A 20,743-nucleotide genomic window follows, 5' to 3' on the forward strand; every position below is an offset into this window, starting at 1 on the left:
GTTCGAAGGTTCACCGTTGTCTAACAACATGATTTCTAGGACAGGGTTGCCGTACCACTCTGGTGCGGAACGTGTTCTTGTGGACCTACGAAGTTCAGTGACTTGATCTGTAGCTTCATGATTATCATCATTAACTTCCTCCCCAGTCGGTGTTGGCACCACAGGAACATCTTCCCGCGCTGCGCTACTTTCCGGTTCGGAAGGGGTGACTATCACCTCATCAAGTTCCACTTTCCTCCCACTCAATTCTTTCGAGAGAAACTCCTTCTCTAGAAAGGACCCATTCTTGGCAACGAAGATCTTGCCTTCGGATCTGAGGTAGAAGGTATACCCAATAGTTTCCTTAGGGTATCCTATGAAGACGCATTTTTCCGACTTGGGTTCGAGCTTTTCAGGTTGAAGTTTCTTGACATAAGCATCGCATCCCCAAACTTTTAGAAACGACAGCTTAGGTTTCTTCCCAAACCATAATTCATACGGTGTCGTCTCAACGGATTTCGACGGAGCCCTATTTAAAGTGAATGCGGCAGTCTCTAGAGCATAGCCCCAAAATGAGAGCGGTAAATCGGTAAGAGACATCATAGATCGCACCATATCCAATAGAGTGCGATTACGACGTTCGGACACACCATTTCTCTGAGGTGTTCCAGGCGGCGTGAGTTGTGAAACTATTCCACATTTCCTTAAGTGTGTACCAAATTCGTGACTTAAATATTCTCCACCACGATCTGATCGTAAGAATTTTATTTTCCTGTCACGTTGATTCTCAACTTCACTCTGAAATTCCTTGAACTTTTCAAAGGTTTCAGACTTGTGTTTCATTAGGTAGACATACCCATATCTACTTAAATCATCAGTGAGAGTGAGAACATAACGATATCCTCCGCGAGCCTCAACACTCATTGGACCGCACACATCGGTATGTATGATTTCCAATAGGTTGGTTGCTCGCTCCATTGTTCCGGAGAACGGAGTCTTTGTCATCTTACCCATGAGGCATGGTTCGCACGTGTCAAATGATTCGTAATCAAGAGACTCCAAAAGTCCATCTGCATGGAGCTTCTTCATGCGCTTGACACCAATGTGACCAAGGCGGCAGTGCCACAAGTATGTGGGACTATCGTTATCAACTTTACATCTTTTGGTATTCACACTATGAACATGTGTAACATCACATTCGAGATTCATCAAAAATAAACCATTGACCAGCGGGGCATGACCATAAAACATATCTCTCAAATAAATAGAACAACCATTATTCTCGGATTTAAATGAGTAGCCATCTCGAATTAAACGAGATCCAGATACAATGTTCATGCTCAAAGCTGGCACTAAATAACAATTATTGAGGTTTAAAACTAATCCCGTGGGTAGATGCAGAGGTAGCGTGCCGACGGCGATCACATCGACCTTGGAACCATTCCCGACGCGCATCGTCACCTCGTCCTTTGCCAGTCTCCGTTTATTCCGTAGTTCCTGCTTTGAGTTACAAATATGAGCAACCGCACCGGTATCAAATACCCAGGAGCTATTACGAGTACTGGTAAGGTACACATCAGTTACTTGTATATCACATATACCTTGGGTGTTGCCGGCCTTCTTCTTGTCCGCTAAATATTTGGGGCAGTTCCGCTTCCAGTGACCACTTCCCTTGCAATAAAAGCACTCAGTCCCGGGCTTGGGTCCATTCTTTGACTTCTTCCCAGTAACTGGTTTACCGAGCGCGGCAACTCCCTTGCCGTCCTTCTTGAAGTTCTTCTTACCCTTGCCCTTCTTGAACTTGGTGGTTTTATTCACCATCAACACTTGATGTTGTTTTCTGATCTCCCCTTCCGCTGATTTCAGCATTGAATATACCTAGGGAATGGTCTTTTCCATCCCCTGCATATTGTAGTTCATCACAAAGCTCTTGTAGCTTGGTGGAAGCGATTGGAGGATTCTCTCAATGACCGCGTCATCCGGGAGATTAACTCCCAGCTGAGACAAGCGGTTGTGCAACCCAGGCATTCTGAGTATGTGCTCACTAACAGAACTGTTCTCCTCCATTTTACAGCTGAAGAACTTGTCGGAGACATCATATCTCTCGACCCGGGCATGAGCTTGAAAAACCAGTTTCAGCTCCTCGAACATCTCATATGCTCCATGTTTCTCAAAACGCTTTTGGAGACCCGGTTCTAAGCTGTAAAGCATGCCGCACTGAACTAGGGAGTAATCATCAGCACGTGATTTCCAAGCGTTCATAACGTCTTGGTTCTGTGGGATTGGTGCATCAGCTAGCGGTGCTTCTAAGACATAATCTTTCTTGGCTACTATGAGGATGAGCCTCAGGTTCCGGACCCAGTCCGTATAGTTGCTGCCATCATCTTTCAGCTTGGTTTTCTCTAGGAACGCGTTGAAATTGAGGACAACGTTGGCCATTTGATCTACAAGACATAGTGTAAAGATTTTAGACTAAGTTCATGATAATTGAGTTCATCTAATCAAATTATTTAATGAACTCCCACTCAGATAGACATCCCTCTAGTCATCTAAGTGAAACATGATCCGAGTTTAACTAGGCCGTGTCCGATCATCACGTGAGACGGACTAGTCAAGATCGGTGAACATCTCCATGTTGATCGTATCTTCTATACGACTCATGCTCGACCTTTCGGTCCTCCGTGTTCCGAGGCCATGTCTGTACATGCTAGGCTCGTCAAGTCAACCTAAGTGTATTGCGTGTGTTCCGAGGCCATGTCTGTACATGCTAGGCTCGTCAACACCCGTTGTATTCGAACGTTAGAATCTATCACACCCGATCATCACGTGGTGCTTCGAAACAACGAACCTTCGCAACGGTGCACAGTTAGGGTGAACACTTTCTTGAAATTATTATGAGGGATCATCCTACTTGCTACCGTCGTTCTAAGCAAATAAGATGCAAAAACATGATAAACATCACATGCAATCATATAGTGACATGATATGGCCAATATCATCATGCTCCTTTGATCTCCATCTTCGGGGCACATTGATCATCTTTGTCACCGGCATGACACCATGATCTCCATCATCATGATCTCCATCATTGTGTCTTCATGAAGTCGTCACGCCAACGATTACTTCTACTTCTATGGCTAACTTGTTTAGCAACAAAGTAAAGTAATTTACATGGCGTTATTCAATGACACGCAGGTCATGCAAAATAATAAAGACAACTCCTATGGCTCCTGCCGGTTGTCATACTCATCGACATGCAAGTCGTGATTCCTATTACAAGAATATGATCAATCTCATACATCACATATATCATTCATCACATCTTCTGGCCATATCACATCACATAGCACTTGCTGCAAAAACAAGTTAGACGTCCTCTAATTGTTGTTGCAAGTTTTTACGTGGTTTGTAGGTTTCTAGCAAGAACGTTTCTTACCTACGTATGACCACAAGATTTGCCAATTTCTATTTACCCTTCATAAGGACCCTTTTCATCGAATCCGTTCCGACTAAAGTAGGAGAGACAGACACCCGCTAGCCACCTTATGCATCTAGTGCATGTCAGTCAGTGGAACCTGTCTCACGTAAGTGTACGTGTAAGGTCGGTCTGGGCCGCTTCATCCTACAATGCCGCCGAAACAAGAAAAGACTAGTAGCGGCAAGAAGAATTGGCAAACTCAACGCCCACAACTTCTTTGTGTTCTACTCGTGCATAGTAACTACGCATAGACCTGGCTCATGATGCCACTGTTGGGAATCGTAGCATAATTTTAAAATTTTCCTACGCTCACCAAGATGCATCTATGGAGTCTACTAGCAACGAGGGGAAAGGAGTGCATCTACATACCCTTGTAGATCGCGAGCGGAAGCGTTCCAATGAACGTGGATGACGGAGTCGTACTCACCGTGATCCAAATCACCGATGACCGAGTGCCGAACGGACGGCACCTCCGCGTTCAACACACGTACGGTGCAGCGACGTCTCCTCCTTCTTGATCCAGCAAGGGGGAAGGAGAGGTTGATGGAGATCCAACAGCACGACGGCGTGGTGGTGGATGTAGCGGGTATCCGGCAGGGCTTCGCCGAGCTTCTGCGAGAGAGAGAGAGGTGTTGCAGGGGAGGAGGGAGGCGCCCAAGGCTGTCGTTTGCTGCCCTCCCTCCCCCCACTATTTATAGGACCCCTGGGGGGGCCGCCAGCCCTTGGGAGATCAGATCTCCAAGGGGGGCGGCGGCCAAGTGGGGGGGAAGGGGTGCCTTGCCCCCCAAGGCAAGGGGAAAGCTCCCCCCCCCCAGGGATCCCAACCCTAGGCGCATGGGGGGAGGCCCAAGGGGGGCGCCCCAGCCCACTAAGGGCTGGTTCCCTTCCACTTTCAGCCCACGGGGCCCTCCGGGATAGGTGGCCCCACCCGGTGGACCCCCGGTACCCTTCCGGTGGTCCCGGTACAATACCGGTAACCCCCGAAACTTTCCCGGTGGCCGAAACTGGACTTCCTATATATAATTCTTCACCTCCGGACCATTCCGGAACCTCTCGTGACTTCCGGGATCTCATCCGGGACTCCGAACAACTTTCGGGTTTCCGCATACACATATCTCTACAACCCTAGCGTCACCGGACCTTAAGTGTGTAGACCCTACGGGTTCGGGAGACATGCAGATATGAACGAGACGCCTCTTCGGTCAATAACCAACAGCGGGATCTGGATACCCATGTTGGCTCCCACATGTTCCACGATGATCTCATCGGATGAACCACGGTGTCGAGGATTCAATCAATCCGTATGCAATTCCCTTTGTCAATCGGTATGTTACTTGCCCGAGTTTCGATCGTCGGTATCCCAATACCTTGTTCAATCTCGTTACTGGCAAGTCTCTTTACTCGTACCGCCATGCATGATCCCGTGACTAACGCCTTAGTCACATTGAGCTCATTATGATGATGCATTACCGAGTGGGCCCAGAGATACCTCTCCGTCACACGGAGTGACAAATCCCAGTCTCGATCCGTGCCAACCCAACAGACACGTTCAGAGATACCCGTAATGCACCTTTATAGTCACCCAGTTACGTTGTGACGTTTGGCACACCCAAAGCACTCCTACGGTATCCGGGAGTTGCACGATCTCATGGTCTAAGGAAAAGATACTTGACATTGGAAAAGCTCTAGCAAACGAAACTACACGATCTTTTATGCTATGCTTAGGATTGGGTCTTGTCCATCACATCATTCTCCTAATGATGTGATCCCATTATCAATGACATCCAATGTCCATAGTCAGGAAACCATGACTATCTGTTGATCAACGAGCTAGTCAACTAGAGGCTTACTAGGGACAGGTTATGGTCTATGTATTCACACATGTATTACGATTTCCGGACAATACAATTATAGCATGAATAATAGACAATTACCATGAACAAAGAAATATAATAATAACCATTTATTATTGTCTCTAGGGCATATTTCCAACACCAACAACCCTACTATATGCCAATGACAGGTTATTTATTGCACATGCTTTAGTTGAAGCTATCACCCAGCTAAAGCTAATCCATCAAAACTTTGCCGTCTATCTCTATCCATTAGTATCGACAAAACAACCTTTGTCCCCATGCACGCCTCCCCGGCACTCGCAAAATAAATTGCACAAGTTCTGCAGTGCTCCATTTCTTCCTTTCCTCAAATTTACCTAGGAGCCCCTATCGCTAATTTGACTCCCGCTGAATGCTTTCCTACCCACTATTGAACGTTGCTGCAAAACCCCCCCCCCCCCTCTCCTCTCCTCTCGCGACCGTGTTGCCCACGCGGGCAACCGGCCACATGGTGACCTCCTCCTCCTCCACCCCCTCCCTCCTTCCTCCCTGCCGCCGTCGTTGGCGCTCACAGCCGGCCTGGACCCGGGGATGCTAGTGCCGGCGGCCCCCTGACCTTCCCCTCCCGGTGACTCTCCGGCACGGGGCGGAAACGCATCGGGGGGTGCTCCTAGGCGGCGGAGGTCTGGCTGGCGGCTGGGTTCCCCGACGCGGCGTGTGCGGGCGGCGTCGTCGTTGGCAGCGGGGTGGCGCAGTGGCGCGACCTGGCGGCGGCGCTCGGCCCAGATCTGGGCCCCCCATCTGCGCCTGGGGTGGGCCGACGGCGGGGCGGGTCTGCGGCATGACTCCTGGGAGGCGGGGGAGCGCCGATGAGCGGCTGGGTGCTGGCAGCGCTGACCCCAGCCTGCTGCAGCGTGGCCGGCGGGGCTTAGAGGGCCCGTTTTAGGCCTGGCCGGGCCAGGGTGGCCTGGTATGCCCCGTTGTCGTGTCCGGATGGCGACCGCGACGGTGCTGGCAGCGCGGGCCTCTTGCACGACAGCGGTGGAGATGGTTCCCTCCTGCTCGGCCTTGGTGGTGCTGCTCTCGTCGCTTGGCTCTTCTCTCCGGTCTTCTTGGTCGCGTATTGGTGCTCGCAGTGAGACGGCGTGGGTGGTGGCGCAACTGCGATGGCGCATGATGTTGGGCGGTGGTTTGGCTGGCCGGCTCCGGTTGGGCGGTGGTTTGGCTGGCCGGCTCCGGTTGGGCGGTGGGGTTTGGAGTGCGGGAGAAATCCTTGCTGATTCGTCCGGCTCCAATGCGGTTACACCGGCGCGCGCCACTATTCCTTCTTGGAGGGTGTCGGTGGTAGCCACCCCCCACTTCCCTCCGCGTACTGGGGTAAACCCTAGGACTCGTTCGGGCAGCAGTGTCGTCGGCGTCGCATCCCTTCTTGGAGGTGTTGCTTAGTACACGGTAGATCGGAGCTTCGGGCGGTGGCGGGTCTTCCGCGCTTTGTCGAACTACCGCTGTTGGCATTTGTTTCTTCTTCTTCTTCTTTTGGGCTTGATGTGCTGCTCGCCCCAACAATGCGATGTGTACAATGTTGGTTGCTTTGGAATACAAAGCGGGGGAAACCCTTTTTGGGTATCGTTGCTGCAAATTCCTTGCTGGCTGGAGGGCAAAGCTGCTCTCAAAATGGGATAGGATTATTTTACTTTCCTCGGTCATTGACGAACTAGCCATTTACTTTAGGTTCGTTTTCCAAATTCCTAAAAATGTGTAAAAAAAAACTAATGATGCTTTTGGGCTTACTTTCTTTGGGGTGGCTGAAGTGTCTTGTTATGGTGCTCAATGTCTTGTTGCTTCGAATAATGCGTGTAAACCCAAATAATTTGGTGGTCTTGGGCTTAAGAATCTCCACCAACCACTAATGCAGAATGGTACTATTAAGCCCCATCTATCGCACGCATCAAACTGCGCGCGATGCAAGCATTACACACGCTAGAAAAACAGAATCATGTGTGCCTGAAATTGAAACATGTGTTCTGGCCAGGCTTTGGGATAAGTCCACTAGTATGCTATGTTGAGCTCATGTCAATGATATTATTGAACAAGAAAAGATGCATCCACTAGAAACAAGCAAAATACTCAATGTTGGCAGCAATTCATCCCATACTTCACTGCACTTTGTAGACCACAAATATCGATCAGAAAGACGATGAAAGCAACTAAACTAGTTTTTCCTAATAACACAGGTTAGCATGGAGCATTTGGAAGGAGCACAATGGCAAAATCTTTCAGGGGATCCCACTGATCCATGTGCCTAGAAGAAAAGATTCAAGACTGACTTTGCCCTTCCAATTCATAGGGTTAAGCCCTCCCTTGTTGATTTTGTATCCACCTTTTGTAATTCCGTAGTGTAAACTCCGGACGGAACCTGATTAATTATCCTGATTAGTTGATAGTGGGGTGGGTTGCCAAGATGCAACATGCAATACATTATTAATTAAAAGATGTCAGTACGAGCATTCTCCTACTGTTTTGCGTGTTTGGAAAGAAAAACAAAACAGGTTAGCAGCTTTGTACAGACTACAGACCACAAAGTTAGCTAGGCCTTGTTGGCTTTATTAATTTATAAAGCCGGACGCTGCTTGTGCCTGTTCCTAAAAAAACGCAGAGTTGGCACTTCGATGATAATTGCCTGCATTTGCTGACATCTAACTATATAACTGAATCATGTCAAGATGTGCACCTTTTGTTCAAGCTCAATGTTGGACCACTGGGACTCAACCTTTTTCTCCACAAATGTGTTTGTGAAATCAGGCGGAACTATAAACTGCACGCTCACCTAAACCTAATCCTGGTCTAGGTGAGGAAGATACGGATGAGCAAAGAGAAAAGAATCACATTAATTAGCTTTAGTCGAGAAACTCGTAACAAATCCGTACCAATATGTAATATGTGGCTAGCTACCAATTGCTAATTTAATTTTGTCAATATGTAATATATGCACGAAAGACAAAACAGCAAAACCCAACCTTTGAAGCACTGACAATCACCAAATCCTTTCCCAAAGTCCTTTATGGCTCAGTACAACTGTAACATTCCTTATGTGGCTAATCCTCATTGCATCTTCGCTATATTCATCTGAACCTCTCTTCTGACAGAGCTTCTCTATTAACTCTTCTGATGTGTCTTCCAGAATTAATTTTTCAAGGGCTACAAGGTGTTCGATGCCATGTGGAAGAAGCTTTAGCTCAGGACAGTCTGTGAACGATAGCTTGACGAGGTTTTGCATTGCGCCCACCTCTATTTCCACTTGGTTGAGTTGTGGTGTGCACCATATGTATAGAAACCGAAGTTTTGGAAATGACCCTGCGTAAAATTCCAACCTCTTCCCTTCAAAAGCCTTAGCTAGCTCAAGAAACCGTAAATCACCTAGTACGGACAGACAGGAAAAGGTTTGCTCATTAATATTGGAGAATGTCAGGTTCAACCGGGTAAGGTTATTAAGGTGTGACCAAGAAGAGAAAAGTTGCGGCATCGATGTTTTATCTAGCTGCCCTACTAAACCAAGCACAGAAAGGGTTGGAGGTAAAAATAGCCCTGCATGCCACAGCACCACATTCTCAGCTGCAGCGATAATTTCGAGATGGGCAAGATGGCTCATTCTGGTGATAGCATTGCTCAAGTCAGCATAGTGTTCATTTCTCACATCACACACTGAATGTACGTCCTTAGCTCTGTCAGAACTGCAGCTTCACGCAGAAATTCTGAACTGGCTTTGACGCACTGTAGAGCCCGCAGCCCTGCCAAATGCTGTATGCCAACAGGCACCTTGACTGCACTTACACCTGCATGTAAATCACCAGCAGTATATACGTACAGGTATCTCAACTTCTGAAGTTTCACAACATTGTTTGGCAAACACGTCATCTTAGCTCTGTAAACATCCAAGACTTCCAGGTTTTGTAATCTCCCCACTGCTTCAGGAAGGCTTTCGATATAGGTATCTCTAAGGCCCAAATACCGCAGATTAAACAAGTTGAATACCTCGTTGGGCAGATCCAATGTTGACAACAAATTCGAAGAGGTTAGGATAGGCTTCAGCAAATCAATATCAATATACCACCCGAATACATGGAGTCCACGGAGATGTGTTGCGCCAGATCGGCTCATTTGTTTGATGTTTCCCCCTGGACAAATATGCGACGTGCACCCTCTACAGAGGATGTCCCAGTAGCAGAGCTATCATAAACTTTACCAAAGCATTCCTCCTTGGCTTTGTTGAGGGCAAGGAGGCGTATGACATCATGCATCCGGCAGTGCTTAAGTCGTCCAGCATAATTCCTTTCCACTACCTGTAGTAGGCTTCGGTTCACAAGCTCAATCAAGTATCCCTCTGCCACTTCTTCCAGTATTTTGCTCTCCTCCTTTTCCCTGATAAACCCTGCGGCAATCCACTGCCTCATTATATATCGTCCTCCTCTTTAATACATAATCTTCTGGGAATAATGCACAGTGTAAGAAACAATTCTTCAAATTGTATGGAAGGTCCTCCAAGCTGACCTTTAGAATCATATGAACATCAGGGATCACATCTTTCATCAAATGTGAATCCAAACCTCTGTACACATTATCCCATTCAGCAAAAGTTGGGGGTTTGCAGGAGAGTAGGCGGCCAATGCATGCAATAGCAATAGGCAAGCCTCGGCACTTTGCTATGAACTTCCAAGCCAATTTTTGCAACTCCAACGGGAACTCCTTATCATCATCATTCCAAAAGGCTCCTTTGCAAAATAATGGCCAGGAGTGATGTGCTTGTAGCGGTTCCAAGTGAAGTGCAGACTCCCCAGTTGCTAACAGTGACACTTCATGCTTTCTTGATGTGATAACAAATCGGCCCGTACAATTAGATGTTGGAAAGACATTCCTTATCTCCAACCAAACAAGCGGAATCCAAACATCATCCAAGACCAAAATGTAAATTTTACCTTGAAGGTAGTTATGGATGGACTCTGCTAGGCCTCTCATCTCAACGTTGGCAATGTTGACTATGATGCCTAACTCGGCGGCTATCTTCTTCAGCAGATCTTGGAGGCGGTAACTCTCCGACACAGTTACCCACGCTGCAGCGTCAAAATCCAATTTCACCATGTTGTACACATGAGCGACCAGAGTGGTTTTACCAACACCAGGCATCCCCCACACCGTGGTAACATTGATGCTGCTCTGCTCCAAATCATCACCATCACCACCAGCAGCAGTCAGCCAATGTACCAACTTGTCTTTATTCTCCTCGATCCCCACAAGGTCCTCATCTTTGGTGAAGTGCAGAGCTTGACCTTGACTCGTCGATCTGGCAGCAGAAGAAGATCTGACGGTGTAATCCTTCTTCCTCCGATTGGCATCCTGCAGCTTCCCTTCGATTTCGTGGAGCTTGTTTTTTTTTCTTTTTTTTTCGAAAAGGGGATTCCCCGGCCTCTGCATCAGAACGATGCATACGGCCCTCTTATTAAACAAATAAATATGTTCCAAACAAATCTAAAGGTCTAAAAGTCTCCAAAAGACAATAAAAGGAGCTCATGCAGAGCCAGAAGAGCTAGAATACAAACTAGCCAAAAAGAGGACGCCACAACCGGCTGGCAAAGATTAGAGATAGGTAAACTAATTGCCTATCCTATTACATGACCGCCATCCAAACCGGTTGAAGATATCCCGAGCTACCATCTCCCAGCGGATAGATCCAGTAACCAAATGCTCCCTGGCCTCCGTCGGAGTGAGTAGCGACCACGAACGGATCAACGCCGTGGCTCGGAAAATAACCTGCAAAAAATGAATGCGTGTTGTCCTGTTAAAAACCAAATCATTTCTGCAATTCCAGATTGCCCACAGCAAGGCGCAGACTCCTACGCGAATATGTCTCGCTAAGTCGGGCTCTATCCCGTTAAGCCACGTCCCAAATAACGTGTTGACAGAACTCGGTGGAGTAATATTAAAAGCAATATGGACCGTCCGCCATAGAACTTTGGCTAGCGGGCAATCAAGAAAAAGGTGTTTGATCGTCTCATCCCGATCACAGAAACTACACCTAGTAGGACCTGTCCAATTACGCTTTGTCAAGTTGTCCTTGGTTAAAATAACTTGTTTATGGAGAAACCACATAACACTTTTATTTTCAAAGGAACTTTGACCGCCCAAACATGTTTGGATCTAGGAATGAAGCTCGAATTGATAACATCAATATACATTGATTTAACGGTAAATACTCCAGACCTAGTTAGCTTCCAGCGTAATTCATCGGGTTGTTGAGAAAGCTGAACCTCCATCAGTCTACTAACTAGACGGAGCCATTCTTCCCAACGATTGCCCGCTAGCGCCCTTCTAAACTGAATATTAAGGGGGATAGATTGAAATACCGTTGCAACAAACACCTCGCGTCGTTGAACGATACGATATAAAGACGGGTATTGAATGGCTAAGGGTGTCTCTCCGAGCCAAGTATCCTCCCAGAATCGCGTACTAGCACCGTTACCAATAGTAAACTTTGTCCTATTAAACAAGGATTGTTTGACTTTCATAAGCCCTTTCCAGAAAGGCGAGTCAGTCGGCCTTACTGTCATCTGAGACAAAGTTTTGGTCTGAAGATACTTGCTACGGAGGATTTGCGCCCAAGTGGCATCAGTCTCACTCGATAACTTCCACAGCCACTTACTGAGAAGGCATCTGTTCTTAACTTCAAGATTCTCAATACCGAGACCCCCTTGGTCTTTCGGTCTACAGATGATATCCCATTTAGTTAGACGGTATTTTCTTTTTAGTTCATCACCCTGCCAAAAGAATCGCGATCGATAGAAGTCCAGTCTTTTCCTGACTCCAACTGGGACTTCAAAGAACGATAAGAGAAACATAGGCATACTCGTGAGTACCGAATTTATCAGAATTAATCGGCCTCCGTATGACATAAGCTTGCCCTTCTAGCAACTCAGTTTCTTCTCAAATCGGTCCTCAATGCAGCGCCAGTCTCTGTTTGTCAGCTTACGGTGGTGGATTGGTATACCTAAGTAAGTGAAAGGTAAAGCCCCCAACTCGCACCCAAACAATTGCCTATAAGCCTCTTGTTCATCATTGGCTCTACCAAAGCAGAACAACTCGCTTTTGTGAAAGTTAATCTTTAACCCGGTTAATTGTTCAAAAAGGCATAACACCAGCTTCATATTTCTCGCTTCTGCCAAGTCATGCTCCATAAAGATGATTGTATCATCATCGTACTGAAGGATAGACACTCCTCCATCAACAAGATGAGGTACCAAGGCACCCACTTGACCAGCGTCCTTAGCCCTTCCTATCATAATTGCTAACATATCAACCACAATGTTAAACAGGATAGGGGACATCGGATCCCCTTGTCTCAGGCCTTTATGTGTCTGGAAGTAGTGACCAATATCGTCATTCACTTTGATTCCAACACACCCTTTTTGCGTGAACGATTCAACCTGGCGAAGCCAGGCTTCATCAAAACCTTTCATACGCAATGCCTGGTGGAGGAAAGGCCATTTGACTTTATCGTACGCTTTCTCGAAATCCACCTTAAAAACAACTCCATCTAATTTTTTTGAGTGGATTTCATGGAGCGTTTCATGAAGGACGACCACCCCCTCTAGGATGTTTCTGTCCGGCATGAAAGCAGTTTGGGAATGGTGCACCACAGAATGCGCTATCTGTGTGAGCCTATTTGTCCCAACCTTGGTGAAAATCTTGAAACTAACATTGAGAAGGCAGATCGGCCTGAACTGCTCTATTCTCACCGCATCCGTTTTCTTAGGAAGCAACGTTATTGTTCCAAAATTTAAGTGAAATAATTGAAGCTGACCAGAGAAAAGATCATGAAACATTGGTAACAAATCCCCCTTAATAATATGCCAACACTTTTTGTAGAACTCGGCCGGGAAACCATCAGGCCCGGGAGCCTTATTATTTTTCATCTGTGCTATAGCATCAAACACCTCCTTCTCCGAGAACGGGGCAACCAAAATATCATTATCAGTGGCAGTTAGCTGAGGCACATCCTTAGTCCTAGACTCATCAAGGGACATGCAACTATCCTCCGGAGGTCCAAATAACTGCTGATAATACTCGGTTATGTGTACTTTTAAGTTGTCCTGTCCTAAAATAGTTCCTTCATCTTGTTCAAGCTGAAAGATTCTCTTCTTTCTGTGCTTACCATTAGCAATCAAGTGAAAGAATTGAGTGTTCGCGTCCCCCTGGACAACTTTGCGGACCTGAGCCCGCAATGCCCACTTCAATTCTTCTTCGCGGAGAAGTTCTTTCAACCTCATCTCCGCATCTAGTTTAACCTGGAACTCTGCGGCTTGCAAAATCGTGTTTTCAGCCTTTAAGTCTAGGGTCTGAATAAGAGAAAGGAGCCTTTCCTTTTCAACCTTATAAATTCCACTAAGATGCTTAGCCCAGCCCCGTAAGAAACTTCTCAAATGCCTAATCTTATTCTGCCATCGCTCAACAGAGGTCCTACCTCCTGCATCCTTAGCCCATTCCCGGGCAATCAGATCCAAGAATCCTTCTCGTTCAAACCATGCTATCTCGAAAGAAAAGGAGTTTTTGTTTCCCACGTGGCTCGGCTCACCTGAGTCCACGAATAAAGGTGTGTGATCAGAAATTCCGCGCGAGAGAGCCTTAACCGTTACGAGAGGGAACTTCTGTTCCCACTCAACGCTCGCGAGAACTCGATCAAGCTTCTCATATGTCCGGTTAGGCAAAGCATTTGCCCAAGTAAACTTTCTACCAGAAAGCTCTATCTCTCTCAGATCCAAGCTTTCAATAATGGTATTGAACATAAACGACCATCTGCCGTCGAAATTATCATTATTCTTTTCGTCTCTCCTCCTAATGATATTGAAATCACCCCCAACTAAAATTGGGAGCTGCTCTGATCCACAAATTCGAACAAGGTCCGCCAAAAACTCCGGTTTAAGCTCGGGCTGTGCGGCACCATATACCGCCACCAGAGCCCAGTTAAAACCATCAGCTTTAGACCTGACTCGAAACTTAACTGCGAAGTCACCCATCACTACAGATCGGACTTCCAGCGAATCGCATCTCACTCCAAGCAAGATCCCACCCGATCTTCCTCGTGGAGGAAGACAATGCCTATCAAAATCAACACCGCCCGAAAGAGTGCTAAGAAACTGGGGCGCAAAATTATCTCTACCAGTTTCTGAGAGAGCAATAAAATCTAATTTATGCTCCAGAGACGCCTCTGCAAGAAACCTTCTTTTAGCCAAGTCTTTCAGACCTCTACTATTCCAAAAGATTCCTTTCATAGTTCATCATGAAATTTTTTGGTAGTCCGAATCCTAGCACTCCTATGAACCGCAGAAACGGGATAAATCTTCCGCTTCCACTTGCGTTTGGGTTTACTATGATCTTCCACCCGGTCCTCATAACCGGGCTCAGCGGGTCTAACTACTGCATCCTCTAGGGTTACATCATCTTCCTCAGACTCAGGCGTGGATGGTGCAAGATCCGCACACAGATTATCGAGCACTCTGACCCCCAACGCCTCAATCTCATAATCATTCATGGGTTGAACCGTTGCTAGATTTTGAATAGTTTCTAAAGCACGCTCCGCTTCCAAATCTAAGAGATCATTCACCGAGCTGGAAATTTCACTATCGTTAGTCCCTAGCGAAACTCCTAATTTGTTTGCATTATTTATAATCTCCTCATTAGAAAAATGCAAAATGGAATGCGATATGTTGACAGACATATCAGTAGTGACCTCAGCGTCACGAAGCTTGGCCGCCCTCATAGCGCACCTCTGCTACATGTCATCAACCTCCGGCTGCTCCTGGATGCGAGCACTCATCCGTCTCCCCGCAGAGACCGGGTCAGGGATCCCACCAAAAGCAATGACCTCCTCCCGAGTAAAACCTCGCCCTGAATCCCGTAAAGGGTCAACCAAAGTTACCGGAGAAGGTGGCAGTAGGCTCCCATGCCCCACGGACGAATACCCCAAACCGAGGCTCTGGATCACAGGTGCGTCAGGATAGAGAAGTGCGGGGGCCGCCTGCCCGAGCCCTCCTCCCGCTCCATCCCTCATCCCAGAGGGTAGCGCCGGCGCCGTAGGAACTGCGGCCATCCTGACCGCCGAAGAAGAAGGGGGGACCGGAGCCACCTGCCCCAGACCCCCCCCCCCCCCCAGCGCCACTGGAGTCGTGGCCGCCGTAGCCGCCGCCGGAGGAGAAGAGGCCGAGGCCACCTGCCTCGGGCCGCCTCCCCCACAGCCAGCCGACGTCATCATCGCCGGCGTGCGGATAAGAGGGGTGGAAGCCGAGGCCACCTGCCCCGGACTCCCTCCCCCAAGCACAACCTCTGACTCAAACGTCAACTCCGTGAACGCAACCTCTGGGAGATCTAGGAAAAGAGAAGCCACCACAGGCTCCACCTCCCCACCTCCAACCACAGTCATCGCCGAGGGCGTCCTCACCAAGCCGCCGATCATGGGCCTGTCAGCAGCATCAAACTCCAACATAGAAAGCGTACTCTCAAACACATCATCACAATCAACCCATTCACTCCAAAGTCTGGGAGGAGCAGAGGCTGGCTCAAAAGACCCAAATCGCAGAGAAGTCATAGGCAACGAGGGAGATGATGCCGGCTCAACCCCGGCCCCATCCCCGGGTAGCTGAACAACAGGGCCTGATCCGTTAGACCCCTCTCGACTAGCCTCATCAGTCGGTGCCCCCTTAGCACCCGCACTGTCGTCACCCTCGTGCATATCCACATCAGCCCCATTTATCACGTCAGCAAACAGAGCTGCATCCTCAAACTCAATCTCGAGGGGAAAAACCTCGCCCCTGTACGTCCAGTTTACCATATCAGGGACGAACTCAATGTCCAGAACACTCACTAGAAGTCGAGCCACCCCATGAGCACGGGTAAACGCCATATCCACTTTCTCAGTTTTCCCAACCATGATGCCCATACTAGCCACAACTCGAGCATCCTGCAGAGGCTTAGATGGAGCCCCGGAAAACCGCAACCAAACCTGAGTAAGAGGCCTGCCCTTAGGCTCCACCTTCTCCCACTCGTGAAATTCCAGAATGCATGTAGTGCCAGGAACTCTGCATAGGCCAAAGCTCAGCAATCTCTGCAAATCATCCAAAGTTGGGAAATTAACCTTAAAAACATTAGCCTCAAGACTAAGCAGATCCCACTGGAAGTCACCTGGAGCCAGTTCCTGAAGTCTCTTCACAATCTGAGCCTCGGTCACCTCACCCTGGGTAACTTTCACAATCCCAGTGGTCAAACTCTGCGCCTCCTCCGGAATCTCTCTCGTGGCCGGGGACTCAAAGAACATCAACTCAGCACAATATACTCCATACATTGTAAGAGCCGGAACCTGATCACGCAAAAACGGGCAATCCCCAGTGTCATGTGCTGGCTTACCACAAGAATCGCACAACTCCGCCACACACTCAGCAATGAAGTGACCCTTCTCACCACATCGATAACACAACATCTTCTCCTTCTTACGCGCCCACTTGGACGCTCTCTCTGAATCAGTCCTATCGCCTGCCTCAGCTGAAACCCCAGTCCCAGGAACCTCCGCATTGGCCAGTGCCGTCACGACCTCCATCGCCTGGCTAGGCAGGTCAGTCGTCTGAACAGGATCGGCAGCGACAGAGGCCGAATGGTCAACAACGACCGGCGGCGGAGGCTGTCTGTTACGGTACCGACCGCGACCACCACCACGATTACCACGGTAGCCACCTCTCTACTGGTAGTCTGGTCCAGACGCTCCCTCGACAAAACCACCCGGAGGGCCGAGAAAAGGCCTCTCAGCAGAACCATCACTCTGCCAGGCATAGCCACGACCACCTCCCGTGGATGAGGAGCCACGGTGTTGGCCATCCCCATAAGCATCATAACCGTCGTCCCCCCACTGTCCCCGGGGCGTATCAAAGTTCTCACTAGCCACCGAGTTCTGCCTTGTCTGTGTTGGGCCCGAGCGCTTTTGCGCCGGCCTCGCGACGTAGTGTGGCGGCGGCGCGGCACATGGCTGAGACCCGACAGGGGCCTGGGTCTGCTGTAATTGCGTAGAGTTGCCACGCCCGACATGCGCAGTCATCGGCGGCCTTGGCGGAGCAGCACCGCGCCCCACATCCATCGGCAGAGTAGCAGCCGGCGCCGGCGGTCGGAGTCCATGAGCACCGCGCCCCACAGCCATCGGCATAACAGTAGATGGCGCCTGCGGCCGGAGACCTTGAGCACTGCGCCCTGCGGCTGGCACGGCCCCCACAGCCTGCGCAGGTCGCGGCCCTGGCGGGGCGCCTCGTCCGGTCACAGCTGTAGGTCGCGACCCCTGTGGCGCACCACGGCCAGTCGGCAGCACCGGCCGCTGGCCTTGTGGAACATCGCCACCACGGGCTGCCGGGGGCGCTCCGGCGAGCGCCTGCTTGTTGGGGCCGGAGGCCGCAGCATCCCCCCGTCCCGCCATCAGGGGAGGGATCCGAGTCGCCCTGCCCGGACCACAGCGACGGAAACCAGATGAACCTTCGCGGCGCCTAAACCTAGGGCACTGCGTCGGCGGAGAAAGAACGCACGACGAAACACGATCGCACGTACGCATGCAAAGGCTATGTGCCTCGTCGCCCGTAGAGCCTGTGGAGACCGGGTTAGCCTGGGCCTCATACCCGGCTAACTCTGGCCCACACGGAGATGCCGCCCGATGGGCCTCACACCCATCTGCCTGATCTCCCGGCCCAGCCAAGCCCATCAACGAATTCAAACGCAGCCTCCTGGCTACCCCGATCGGGATCTCACCGGACGGCTGCACCACCGTCAGCTCCGGCCGCCGGCCCTTCTTCCGGCGATTGGGCACAACTTTCCATTCCGAACCGAGATAATCACCAAACGTAAGGGCCGGAAGACGTACCTTTGGAAGAGGGCCACGCCATGGCCGGATCGCCGTCGCCGCCGTCCTCCGATGCACGACGCGCCGAACAATCTCGATCCTCTCCGTCTTCTCCAGTCCAGTCCTCGCCGGATCGTCCTGCGGGATCGCCTCATCTACCAACCGCGCAACCTCATCCTCAGAATATCCACTCTTGAACGCCTCGCAAATGTGATCTGAAGGCGTAGGTGACGCCGTCTCCGGCGAGCCGGCGTCAAGATGCCGGCCGTCGTCTTCGTCCTCCTCCTCGTCACTCTCCACTAGCGCCCAGAACCGTCCTCCGACTCGCCGGTCGCGAGACCCGTCCCTAGTCGCCCCGCTCATTCTATCAACCAACAGAAGATGTAAGTCAGACTTTGCTCTCGTGGAGCTTGGTTGCCAGGCGATACCAGGTCTTGATATGCCTGAGCCGCTTCTTCAACTTGCCGGCGAACCCTCCGTGCTTGCTGTCCTCCAGCTTGTAGGTGAACTCGTCGGCGACGTCCTCCATCTGGAAGGCGAGGCGCCTGATCTCGCCGACGAAGACGGCGGTGGTCATGTCGGTGTCCTTGAACCGCTCCGCCTCGTGCAGGTAGGCCTGCATGCTCTCCAGCTCCGCCTTGGACCGGCGGATCTTGCAGAAGACGTCCCTGAGGGCGGCGGCTTCTTTGGCGACCAGCGACCAGCCGAAGGACGCCGCCTCTGTCGCTAGCGCCGCGCCGAGCGTCGCCACCACGAGCCCAACAACACCCTCCGCCATGGTTCTTGAGGTTGAGGCTTTGAGCTCAGATGTGGAGGATTCTTGCTATCGGAGGAGCAGTTTGACTTGGGTACCGGAGGAAGAGGACGAATGGAACATATCTATAACACAAGTGGTACAACGCGCGATCTGATCTGACGAATATTATTCAAGTATAAGAGTACGCGGTGATAAGAGTGAATTTCGTGCGAAAGAGCCTCCGGAGCCGTCTGATCCCTCGCATATAGCCCTTGGATCAGATCCCTCCAGCAGAGCATCTCCCTGCACGCGTCTTCGTCCTACAGCCGGTCTGTTAGCATTTCTAACCGATCCCTTAATCCCGCCGTAGGGAGTATATTTGGCTTTCATCTCCTCCAAACCGAACCTAGCCGATCCTTTATAACCGTTAGTGGAGTAAAATCCCCAATCCTCTCCTTATATTTACTCAGGCTCGCGGCGGCCGAGTAAAATTTCCCATTCTCTCTTCCTCTCCCCCGCCTCCTCTTCCACCCCACCCCCCAACCCCCGCCCCGATCCCCTGCCCTCCCTCCTCCCGATGGTTGGACGCGATGGCCACTGGTCCCCTGTGCCGACCCACAGCGCGGATCCGCGCCGCCACGCCAGCGGGTCGTCGTCCGCGGCTGCTTCGAGTCGCCGCCGCCGCGCCTCCCATGCGGTTTGAGGACTTCCCGGACCTCCATCTGCTGCGGCCGCCGATGAGGACCTACATGGGCGTCCGACAGTGGTCGTGGGGGACGCGGGTGGCCGAAATCACCGACTGCGAGACCCACAAGCGGAAGTGGGTCGGCTCCTTCCACACCGCCGAGCTCGCGGCCATGGAATATGACCAGTGGCAGGTCCAATTCCACGGTCGTGACGCGCGGCTAAACTTTCCCTTCGGTACGGCTCCGGTCCACCTCGTCCTGCCGGAGCCGGGGGTGGTGACCACAAGGATGGCGCGGAAGGACAGGGAGGCAAGGAAGCGTCGATGAGGCCTACATGGATGAGCTCCGCCGGCAGTACCTGGAGCTTGTGGAGGCGGAGTGGGTGATCTTCACCATCAATGAACGCGAAGTTATCGTCATCTTTGACGACGAGGGCGGCAACGACATCAGCAACGCAGGCACCGGGAGGGCGGCAACACGGGCCGTGAGGTGGGCGGCGACGACGAGATCGACATCGAGGAGTGGCGGAGCGTCTTCCCCAACGACGACGACGATGGCACCGGCCCGGACCCGACTCTCACCAACGGTGGCCTCACCCAGAAGGATTGGCTCGACCTCTTCGGCCAAAACTAGTTTAAGTTTAGTTTTAGTTTTAGTTTATGTTTAATGTTCGGTTGCGAGAACTTTATGTGTTGGACTTGTGTTTAAATGCATCATCTTTCGGTTCAAATTTGATCGAACTTGTGCAAATTTAGTTTTACTCCGCTAACTTTAGGAGATCGGCTAGGTGCGGTGACATTTTAATGGAGTATATATACTCCACTAAGAGTTTTATTCCGCTAATTTTTAGGGGATCGGTTAGAAATGCCCGAACTATAAGAATGATAGTATCGGATAAGGACATGAACTATATAATACTGCCAAATTTGGCACAGAATCACGCCCTCGAACATCTTTCATGCCTTTTTTTTGAATTTTCCTAGTATTTTTTTTATTTTACTGTTCAATCAAGGGAGTAGATGAGCTCGGGAGCCGAAACGCTGCATCCCCTAACAAAATATAAGACGTTTTACCAAAACGTACGGAGGTAATACTAGTTAGCCGCACTAACTT

At 50.1% G+C, this 20,743-nt stretch overlaps 1 protein-coding gene and 1 pseudogene across 1 annotated transcript; both read right to left on the reverse strand.

Annotated features, from left to right (window-relative positions):
- Nucleotides 1-8,326: 8,326 nt before the first annotated feature.
- LOC109777803 (disease resistance protein RPM1-like) lies at nucleotides 8,327-19,099 on the reverse strand (annotated as a pseudogene).
- On the reverse strand, nucleotides 10,706-18,614 carry LOC141027940 (uncharacterized). The gene is made up of 2 exons (XM_073505607.1): nucleotides 18,230-18,614; nucleotides 10,706-11,097 (listed from the first exon to the last, which is right to left on the reverse strand). Exons 1-2 carry the CDS (start codon nucleotides 18,569-18,571, stop codon nucleotides 10,939-10,941), a joined length of 501 nt encoding a protein of 166 aa, XP_073361708.1. The 5' UTR covers nucleotides 18,572-18,614; the 3' UTR covers nucleotides 10,706-10,938.
- Nucleotides 19,100-20,743: the final 1,644 nt, after the last annotated feature.

This window comes from Aegilops tauschii, chromosome 1, assembly GCF_002575655.3.
Source record: "Aegilops tauschii subsp. strangulata cultivar AL8/78 chromosome 1, Aet v6.0, whole genome shotgun sequence".
Classification (NCBI taxonomy): Eukaryota; Viridiplantae; Streptophyta; class Magnoliopsida; order Poales; family Poaceae; genus Aegilops; species Aegilops tauschii.